Source organism: Dromiciops gliroides, chromosome 1 (genome assembly GCF_019393635.1).
Source record: "Dromiciops gliroides isolate mDroGli1 chromosome 1, mDroGli1.pri, whole genome shotgun sequence".
Taxonomy (NCBI): Eukaryota; Metazoa; Chordata; class Mammalia; order Microbiotheria; family Microbiotheriidae; genus Dromiciops; species Dromiciops gliroides.
The window spans coordinates 7691128-7701861 of NC_057861.1; the positions used below are offsets into that span (position 1 = coordinate 7691128).

General features: G+C 57.4%; 1 protein-coding gene across 1 annotated transcript; it reads right to left on the minus strand.

Moving 5' to 3' along the window:
* Nucleotides 1-246: 246 nt before the first annotated feature.
* On the minus strand, nt 247-10466 carry DRG1 (developmentally regulated GTP binding protein 1). Its single transcript, XM_043979221.1, has 9 exons — nt 10297-10466; nt 10009-10132; nt 9520-9695; nt 6888-6957; nt 5199-5368; nt 3543-3673; nt 1494-1661; nt 1230-1352; nt 247-456 (listed from the first exon to the last, which is right to left on the minus strand). The coding sequence occupies exons 1-9, from the start codon at nt 10336-10338 to the stop codon at nt 357-359; spliced, it is 1104 nt and encodes a 367-aa protein (XP_043835156.1). The 5' UTR covers nt 10339-10466; the 3' UTR covers nt 247-356.
* Between the last annotated feature and the right edge of the window lie 268 nt (nt 10467-10734).

The window sequence follows — 10734 nt, forward strand, 5'->3', positions numbered from 1 at the left end:
GCCTAGACTGCAGAAAGGAAAGAGCTCCTTTTATTTTTTTTTTTGTGAGGCAATTGGGGTTAAGTGACTTGCCCAGGGTCACACAGCTAGTAAGTGACAAGTGTCTGAGGCCAGATTTGAACTCGGGTCCTCCTGAATCCAGGGCTGGTGCTCTATTCACTGTGCCACCTAGCTGCCCCTATGAACTCCTTTTGTCCCCTTTCATCACATGCTAACTGTACCCCCACACACAGACACAAAGGCATCTCATGGTGGCCGGCCGGCCGGCCAGCTGGACACTTTATGTAGTTCAACACAGAGTGACTGATAGCAGTGAGGGAGGGAGGCTGCGGAGGAGGCCGCCTGCCGGGCCTCCTTCACTTTTTCACTATCTGAATGACGTCCTCATCTTCTAGCGTGTGGTCCTTCCCCACTTTCTGAGGGTTGTGCTTCACAGACAGACCCCAGACCAGGGCACTGGGAAAGGAGAGAGAAAAGCATCAGCAGAGGGACACCTCCTCACCGGGAGTTTCATCATGCCCCCGAATCCAGGCCGGACACCCTGCCTGGGGTACCAGAGGCAGCTGTGAGCCGGGGGTAAGTCGGTGCATCCTGCCTCAGTTTTCTTAGCTATGAGATGGACACAATCACACCCGCAGGAGGCCCTCTCGGGGTGGCTGTGAAGATGAGATGGGGCGGGGAGGAGCTGCAGGTCTGAGGGTCACTTCCTGTGTGACCTCTGCTCTCAGGTGCCTCCTCTGAGAAATGAAGGGGTTCCAGGAGAAGATCTTGTCTAAGGTCCCACTAGCACCAGGTTTGTGAGCTACAGCATTTCCCAGGTGCGTGACCTTGGCCGGGTCACCTGGTGTCTGACCCTTGGGGAGCCTCAGCTGTCAAACTGGGCGAAGAAGTAATATGTATAGAAGGACATTCAGGGCCAGCTCCGTCCACCCAAGCGAACTCTGGGGAAGCTGGAAGTAGATGAGGAACCTGACTCCAAGCCCCTCAGAGCCTGCTCCCCTCCCCCAGCCCTCTGTGGGCACTCGCCTGACCGGGCACTGCTGCTGCCATGTCACCACCCAGCAAAGAGCCTGCTCTCTGCTGCCCTCGGACAGGCAGCGACAAGGAGGGGGACTGACCGGCAGGACATGAGGAAGGCCGAGGACCCAAGCACCACCCAAAGCCTCCACACCCAGGCCCCCCGGCGCTCCCACCCCACCCCAAGAAGGCCCCTCCTGCCTGGCACTCACTACTTGAATTCTTTGATGAGATTTTTGTGGATCTTCATGCAGAAGTCCTCCACGGTGGTCCGGGAGTCTGGCAGCACCACTGGGGAGGTATAGTCTGGCAGCTGTCCCTTGGGCTTGGTGTAGCTAGGACACAGGAAGCGGAGATTTCCTGGCGCCGCCCTGCCCCTCAGGAGGGTCCCGGGGGCTCTACGGTGGCCTGACAGACCGAGGGCAGGGACCAGCTCTGCTAAGGGCCCCGTGGCTCGCCGGCTGGGGGAGACTCACATCCTTACTAGCCGCAGGTAGTCCCATATCCTCTCGAGCAGGTCATCGAAGTTCCAGCGGTGGTGAGCAGAGATGGGCACACAGTGAGGCACCTTATAAATGATGTCCAGCTCTTCAATGGAAATCTGGTCGATCTTGTTCAGCACATAGATGCAGGGGATGTAAACTCTGATGTGGGGAAGGAGCAGACAGTCAGGCGAGGGTGCTCGCTGCCTCTGACGGGCAAAGCATACAGCACGCACCTACTAAGTGCAGAGTGAACGCTCCTCTCAATCCAAGGTTGACTGGAGCCAAAACCAGCAAAGGAGACAAGGCGGCTCCCGGGAAAGGAGGCCTGGCCTTAGGTGGAGGGCCTGGGTTCTGGTTTGAGGTCGCCCACCAACGGGCTCCAGGACCTTCGCTGGGTGGGCCGGGCCATCTGGGCCACACATAAATGGCTACAGGAATGCCTGATGTGGGGCTGTAGTATCCTCAACATAGCCCTGACTCAATGCCCCGGTTCTGGGGCTCCCTGCAGGGACACCCCTGACTAAGAGCAAAGGGAGCCTGTCCTAGAGAGGACCAAGCAAGGCAACCGATGCTTCTCAGGTAGAGTGACCCCACGGAAAGTGAAATCAACAAACAGAACTGCGCGACGCCTTTTTGGGGAGGGATGAGGAGCCTCAGAGGATCCAAGAGCTGGGAGTCCCAGAGGACCTCCTACAACACCCCTAGCCAGTCTGCTTGAAGACCTCTGGGGACGGGAGGCTCCCTACCTCACAGAGCAGTTCTCAGTATCAGGAAGCTTCCCTGGCACTGAGCCTACGTCTGCCTCCTTGCCACATCCACCCCTGGTCATAGTTTTGCTCTCGGGGGCCCAGGAGGAGCGCAAAGTCTCTCCCACAAACACCCCGTGTACTTGGACAACCGTCCCGCCTTCCTTCCTCTGGGCTCCTTCCACCACTCACAGGCCCTTCATGGGCTAGTGGTCCGTCTAGCTGACCAGCCCCCTGCTGACGCAGGCTCGGTCTGGAGTCTATCGAAACCCCAGATGTTGTCCTGACAAATTACGGGCAGCATGGCATAGCCCACCTTAGCCTTGCCCCCGCTGAGGCCCGTGGGACAGGATTCAGCCCAGAGCTCTACCTCTACCAGACCCTTTTGATCTGGACAGGCTGAAGCACTGGGCCCAATTTTGCTACGTGACGTCTGATGAGGTTAAATGCAAAGGTCTCACACTTGGGTTCCTAACATCAATGTCACGAGTACTATAGGGAAGGTGTGGCCAGAGAGCGTCCTGTCTGAAACCCACAGGAGCTCGATGGGCTGTGAATCAACAAGTCAGCGGTGTGAAAAGGAGCCCAGAAAAGCTAGCGAGGCCTAGGGCTCCAGGCCCTCTGTCCTCTGCCCTGGCCAGCCTCCATCTGGCATCCTCTGCACTTAAGCTACACCTGGAAGAGGCCAACCAGGCGGAGAATGGTTCCAAGATCGTGCCCTAAGAACCGGGGATGCTTAGTCAGGAGAAAGTTTGGAGGGGACAAGAGCCACCCCCAAGTCCCTGAAGGGCTGTCTTGTCATGTGGAAACAGAGACCCGTCCATCTCGGTTCCAGAGGCAGAGTGAGGCTGGAGGCTGGAGATGGGAAAGGCTTTCCAACAATGAGCCCAGCACAGTGCCTGAGTGTTTATCAATGAGCGACTGAGTCAGTGACACAGGCCGGACGTCTTGTGTAGAAGGGCTTCAAGCAGAGGTAGATCGAGGGGACTCCCCCAGGCAAGGGCCTCATGAGGGTTTCTGGGCCTGCTCTGGGTCTGGCTCCAGGTCTGGCCTCTGCTGTCCAGCACACAAGCTACCCTTACAAACAGGGCCTCACTTTCACACTGGACAAGAGTGACGCCCATGAAGGTGGTGAAAATTTCAGACAAGGGCAGTTCTTTAGGGTCTTCTACTAGAAACCTCCCTTGGGTTTTATAAAGGGTGACCATGAGGCCCACAGAGAGCCGACAGAGGCCCTGGCCTGGCCAGGAGCCAGGAGGAAGCTCCCAGCACCACTGGGCGCCTCAGTCCCTACCTGTTGCCCTCCACCACGTCAATGAGGTCGTCAGCTGTAGCGTCACTGCGCAGGGTCACGTCAGCATTGTGGATTTTGTATTCTGCCAGGATGCTCTTCACAGTCTCGGCATCTAGCTCACTCTGGGGACACTGAACAAACCAACAGGCCAGTAAGCAGAAGGTGAGCCCTCCCCTCCCTGTCCTCACCCTCCGCCAGGGCATCTCCCTCTTGGGCTCAGAGTCCAGGCTGACCCCCCATCATGAACGAGATGTGCTTTTGGGGACAAACGCTTGACGATGCATATTGGTTACAAGGGCTTTGTTCTTCTTTTCTTTCTTTTTTTTAAGTAGAGAAAGGAAGGTGGGAGGGAGAGAAAAATATTTGTCAATAAAAAAAAAATTAATAGCCTCCCCACAAGTGCAGAGATTCCCAGCAGCACTTTGGGGTTTTTGTTTTTAGTAGCCCCTTTCACACTAACAAAAAAGTTACAGTGGCATGCAAATTAACTGGTGTAAAAGGAAATAATCAAACCTTTAAAAAATAAAGGTTCAGCTCAATTATGGTAAAATAACCCACAGCAGTAGCTGTGCTTTTAAATTATTTTTTAAAGTGTTACCCTTTCTAGGAAATACAAGTGCATTCTCTAAGAGAATCCTTTCCAAAAAAAAAGGGACTTAAAAAACCCCCAACAAAAACAGAAGTAGAAAGGATCACAACATTTAAGAAATGAGTATCTTACAACTATGGCTGGGCTAGAATTCTTAACCCACCAAAGGACAGACGTATCACAAGAGAAAACGTACTATTGATTACATTAACTTGGAAAGCTTTTTCCTGAACAAAATCAATACAACCAGGATTAAGCAGAAAGCATCAATTGGTGAAAAAGAATTTGCACCAAAGATCGGATCTGGGCCTGACATCCAAGATACAGGGGGAGTTAATGTGGCTACACAAGATCAAGAACCATCCCTAACAGAAAAGGTCAAAGGTTAAGAGCAGACAGCTCTCCACAGAGGCATCACAAACCTGTCGCCGACCAAAGGAGAAGAGCAAAGGCCAACAGGGGGGAGAACTCAGCCCCCTCAGGACATGAGCAAGGCTGACAGAGGGGAGGGACCGTGTTGGCTGAAGTAGGGGAGCAGAAGCATATGTTTAACCATTTTGGGATTGTGCTAAAAAAAGGTGACTCCGTGGCCTCCCATTAGGAACCTACTCCAAGGTGACCCAGGACAGCAACGTCTCTGCCTGCTGAACTGCCCACCCCCTGCCCTCTCAGGCACATCTTAGTCTCCCCCAGACTGAGGGCCAGGACTGGGCCTTAATCATGGGTGTCTCCCCCTTGCCTCCCCCCAGCACTGGGCTATCCCCTTGAATGTCATTGTTTGGTGTGTTCAGTATAACTTGTGGCTTTGCCAAGGCCAGCCCTTCCTGGAAGGACACATCAGATGGGCACTAGGTGTCACGGGGCTGCCCATGAGCCAGACTGCTGTATCTGGCCAATGCAAAAATGCTTACTGAATACCTACTATGTGTCAGGCACTGGGGGTGCTTGCGCTGCGCTAGCTGTAGGGAAGGAGCCTGTCCACAGAAAGACACAAAGAGAAATCCTGGAGAGCTTCATGGAGACTGTGGTGCCTCGGCCCCCGCCAAGGTGCCAGCAAGCAGACTAACCGTGGCCGTGAGGTTGATGCCTCCTTTGTCCTTCTTCTTAAAGCCAATGTTGGGGGGCTTGCTGTTTAAGCGGATCCCAAAACCTTCGAGCTCATTCTCGATGATCTTCTTATGTCCCAGGGGCTTCAGCACATCCAGGACGATCAGAATCAAGTTGCAGGTTCGGGCCACTGACGAGGGCGAGAGAGGAGCCCGCTGTTGGCCCGGTTGGCGTCCCTCTCTCCCAGGCAAGCCTGTTGCCCTCCCGGCCCAGGACCCACAGACGGGGCAGCTCACTGGGCAGATAAGCTCAAGTCACCAGGAACCCCGCCCACCACCTTCAACTTCGACCAGGAAGGAGAACAAGGAAAATGGTTAAACAAAACCAAACTTCTGACCCACGCTGGCTGCGTGACCCTGGACAGGTCACTGCCCATCTTCATACCCAAGGCATCCCTTGGTCCACCCTGGGAAAGCACAGGCCCAGCAAGGGGCGGCTTCCTGCATCAGTGAAAGCATCCCACCCTGGCAGGGCCAAAGCCAAGGACAAGGGCTCCGGTAAACCCATGGGCGCTTAGGGGCAACTAGGTGGTGCAGTGGATAGAGCACCAACCCTGGATTCAGGAGTACCTGAGTTCAAATCCGACCTGAGACACTTAATACTTACTAGCTGTGTGACCCTGGGCAAGTCACTTAACCCCAACTGCCTCACTTAAAAAAAAAAAAAAGAGTGGGCGCTTAGAGAGGGCTGTGACTAACCCCACCTCATGTGAGGCCCCCAACAGCCCCATGAAACTTCCAAGGCGTGTCATCCTCCCCTCTTATGTAGGAGGAAGCTGAGGCCTGGAGCAAGAGGGCCTGTGCCCTGCTCTGGTCACAGAGTGGCCCAAGGGGAGAGCCCAGTGATTATACCCCCCCCACCTGACCCCAAGCTGAGCCCAGCCGCTCCTCCCACTCCTGAAGGTCTCAGAAGCTGTAGGGTAAAGGGCCCCAGGAGGAAGGATGGACCCAATGACATGCACACAGTGGAGGGACACACTGCCTCTGGGGGGCCCCTATAACACGCAGTGGAAAGGAGGACACTAACTTTGGGGGGGTCTCTCTAGCACACAGTGGAGGGGAGCACACTGCCTCTGGGGGGCGGGGCCCTCTGGCTTATGCTGACCTGCAGAATGTTACCAATTCAGAACAAGGGAGAGCTATAGGTCCTGAGGAAACCCAGCTCCAGAAAAGACAGCATCCAGCCCATGCTGTGTAGTCAGTGGTTTCCGACCTGACTTGATTCTTATTTCTGATGTAGTTATCAGTTTTCCTTACTTTTTTTTTTTGCAGAGCGATGAGGGTTAAGTGACTTGCCCAGGGTCACACAGCTAGTAAGTGTCAAGTGTCTGAGGTTGGATTTGAACTCAGGGCCAGTGCTTTATCCACTGCACCACCTAGCTGCCCCCTGGCTTGACTCTTGTCCCCAGTGTCTGGATGACACCCCAAAGGGACACACAGGACTGGGGTCACTTATGCACCAAGCCTCATATTTCATAGAAGAGAAGAGGGAGGTCCTGGGAAGGAAGGTGACTTGCCCAAGGCCATACAGCTTACAGATGGCTGGGGTGACCCAACCACCAGAAGGGTGCACTTCCTCAACACTGGGGTCACCACATTTTCTAACACAAAGGATGATTCAGACCCAAATAAACTATTCTACTCACATACCTGCAATGACCTGACGGCCTCTCCCCTTCCCATCTTTGGCACCTTCAATGATACCTGGGAGATCTAGAAGCTGCCCAGGGAAGAAAGGAAAAACCAGTGATGAACAGGAGGGGTTCCAAAGATCTCTTGGGGGGTAGGGGGTAGCAGGGGGGTGACTTTTGAGACCCCAAATCTGAAACAGGCACATGCCCAAGGCAGGGAATGGCTGGACCGAGGAAAGATCTAAATATTATTACGAAGACATCAGAGAAACAGAGAAACGCAATCTGAGGCAGAACATCACCTAAAGGGCATGCTACCCAAGGCACGTGGCATCCAGGCAATGCCTAGGAGCAGATGAAGGGGGCACGCCACAGCTAAAGGGAGAGCACCCACATGTCGTGTCAGGACAACTCACTTTTGATCAACTTTTTTTCCTGGGAAGATCCTACAAGGAAGTTGTTTCTCTGGGGGAGCCAATGATGGGGCCAACAAAAAGAATCACTAAAAGCCAAGAGTGGAGGGCGCGGCATGTTCTGAGAGCTGAGCACTCTCAGAGTCTGCCAAAGGGGCAGACTCTGAGAACGGTGCCACGTCCTGGGATCAAAGCAGCCCAGAAGTGACTCTGGGCTCAGGAAGCTCTGGGGCTGGGTCACCAGCGGCCTGGATGCCCCGAGGCACATGCCACCTCACACTGGCACCAGCAGGGCTAGATCTAGGGGTCACTTTCTCCTCCAATGCTGGAATGGCTTAATCACTGCTCAGACCTTCAATGTGCCAGCAGTGCCAAAGGAGAGCCGCACGGGCGTAAGCCAGGCTCTTTTTAGCGAGACCGGCCTTGATTTCTCACTGCTCCAAGAGGCTACAGGTCCTGGGGGCAGAGGGTGATATCTGAAGAGGATGGCGGGGGTTGAGACCCCATCTGCTCCACATATGCTGCATGATCCTGCTCCCGTCACAGAACCTGGGAGGTTCAGCCCCAACGTCAGTAAGACAGGGTGACCCAGGCCGGGCTGGGGGAAGCCTATAATGGACAAAGCCCTGGGCAGGCCTCAGGTGCTCCATGCATTTGCTTTTCTTCCCTTAATATAGTTTTATTCATTTCACAAATTATTTCCCAATGACACATTAAAAAATTAACATTCTTTTAAAAAAAGTTTTGAGTTTCAAATTTTCTCTCTCCTTCCTGGTTCTCCCCCACCCTTGAGAAGGCAAGCAATTTGATCGGGACGATCCACATGGGCCCTGCTTAGGCACTAGCTTTTATTACTACTGGGGCACACACAGTTCACCGGAGGGAACAGCCGCAGCCACCCCCCATTTCCCCCAGCCGACTCCTCCCCGCATACATTCCCCCTGGAGAGTCTGTTCCTTCCCTCTAGGCCTTCTAGTCTCTGCCCCGAGGGCACCTCTCCCTGGGCATAGGAAAAGGCCCCACGAACAGCGGCCTGCCCTTTCAGCCCAGCACCCTCAATCCATGCCATGGAATCTTCACATTCAGCCTTTTCCAAACCTAGACTGGACTGTTTGGGCCCCAAGCTGAGCTAAGCAAAAAGAGGCCTCGGGGTCAGAAGGCCAGAGCCCCGTGAATCAGCTGTCATCTCCGTGCAAGCTTCACCAGATCCACCTGGCCAGGCCTGTCCGGTCTGAGGCCCTGCCCTCTCTGTCGCCAACCTCCTCTCTATTCTCTGCCCCTGGATGTCCCACAGAACCCACCCTCTTTCCCCCCCAAACCTCCCCCTCCTCATTTCTGCTGGGGGTACAATCCCTCCTCTTCTGTGCAGGCTGGAGAACCTCCTCCCTCGCACTCACTCCCTATATCCAAGTGGCTGCTAGTTCCCGCTGTGTCGCTCCCTCCCAGGCCTTCAATGCTTCTCTCCCAGACTCTGGGAGCCTCTTCACTGGCCTCCCACCATTCACCCTTTCCCCTCTCCAAGCCATGCGCCACAAAGCTGCTTAAGCGACCTCCCTGATGCTCGGGCCTCACTCCCTGCTTGAGAATTGGCTCCCCACTGCCTGTGTTTCTTGGTCCGGCTCCGGGCTGATCACACAACACTCCCCACCCCACTCGCACCCCAGACGTGCCATGCCACGGGCTGTCCCCCAGGTGCGGCCCCTTCCAGCCCCCTCCCCCAATCAGTACGTCTGTGCCCTCCTGGAGGTAAGTGCTGGCACCTCACAGGGCCCCCAGAAACGCCTGGACTGCGCCACCCCCAACTCCCCAGCAAAGTGCCCCGTCCGTGGGAGCCCTTCCCCATGCTGGCTGGCCACACTCCCTCCCCAGATGCCCTGTGGGTCTCAGCTGGGTGAGGGTGGCACCTCCCTGGGCATTCTTCTTCCTTGCTCTCAGTGCCTAGCACAGAGCAAGCCCCTAATGAAGGTCCCCTGAGCTGCAGGGGAGCAGACCAAGCTGCTGTGTGCAGAGGCAGCGACCCTCTCCGGGTGCTTGGGGCGTGTCTGGGGGGGCACTGCCCCCCAGCTCCGGGAGATCTTCCTTCAGGGACAAGAGCTGCCCCCTCCCCGTGTGGAGCCTGCCCCAGGCCGCTTCCCTTCGGCTTCCTTCTCTTGAGCCCGGCCCCCAGGTGCCCCTCGGTCACGGCCGCTTGGCCCCCCCACCCGCGGCCCCCTTGGCCCCGACCGCGCGTGGGCTCACCTGGATCTTGGCGCCCTTGTACCTGATGACGCCGGGCACGGTGGTCAGCGTGGTGAACTCGTAGGCCGCCACCTCCGAGTACACCCCGGCCAGGTTACTGAGCAGCGTGGACTTGCCCACGGACGGGAAGCCCACGAAGCCGATCCGCGCGTCGCCGGTCTTGGCCACGTCAAAGCCTAAGTCAGAACCGAACGAGCACGTGGGTCGGCGTGGGCCGCCCGGCCCCCCCCCCCGCACTCGGGGTCACACACACACGCGCGCCCCGGCTGGGAGCCCCCCCCGCACTCGGGGTCACACACACACACACGCGCGCGCCCCGGCTGGGAGGGCCCCCCCCCCGCACTCGGGGTCACACACACACGCGCGCGCCCCGGCTGGGAGCCCCCCCCGCACTCGGGGTCACACACACGCGCGCGCCCCGGCTGGGAGCCCCCCCCCCCGCACTCGGGGTCACACACACGCGCGCGCCCCGGCTGGGAGGGCCCCCACCTTCTCCCGGGCCGCCGCCGCCGCCGCCCTTCGGGGTGATGAGCTCCCGCCGCAGCTTGGCCAGCCGGGCCTTGAGCAGCCCCAGGTGGTGCGCCGTGGCCTTGTTCTTCTGGGTCCGAGCCATCTGCGGGGAGGAGGGGCGGGTCACCCGAGGCTCTGCCACCGGGAGCCTCCTGCAGGGGAGGCCGCGGGCCCCAGGGAACGCCGGGGTCCTCCCGGAGCCGCGGGCTCCTCCGCAGTCACAGGCCCGCCCCGCGCCTGCAGGGAGGAGAGTCCCTGCTCTGTTACCTCGGCTTCGATCTCGGCGATCTTGGCTAAGGTCCCGCTCATGGTGTCGCCGCTCCCGGTCCTGTCCTGCCCGGCCCGGCCCGGTCACCCCGTTCCAGCTGCTGCCGCTACCCTAGACCGGAGGGAGCCTGGGCCGCGAGACCGCACGTCACTCTGCGCAGGCGCGGGCGCAGGCGCAGGCGCAGTCACTGCCACGAGCAGGCATCGCGAGAGTCAGCGCAGCGCGAGGACGGAGCCCCAGGGCTGCTGGGAAGGACCGAAGGAGGGAAGGAATAAGCCCCGCCCCCTCTTCCTCCGCTCCCGCCCTCCTCCCTCGTGGGCGGCCCCTGAGCAGCCGCAGGGTCCTAAAGAACGTCTGGTCTCTGACCCACCCGCTGTACCCTCAGCCCTCATCCGGCAAGCGCACATATACACACATTTACATATCATTGAACCCTA

Bases quoted from the DNA above. Each gene is read 5' to 3' on its own strand.
- DRG1 (XM_043979221.1), bottom strand. From the start codon at position 10,338: ATGAGCGGGACCTTAGCCAAGATCGCCGAGATCGAAGCCGAG. The intron at 5,369-6,887 runs GTATGTGAGTAG...CGCCCTCGTCAG, and splicing joins AGGCCGTCAGGTCATTGCAG to TGGCCCGAACCTGCAACTTG. The intron at 457-1,229 runs GTGAGTGCCAGG...CTCCTTTCCCAG, and splicing joins CTCATCAAAGAATTCAAGTA to TGCCCTGGTCTGGGGTCTGT.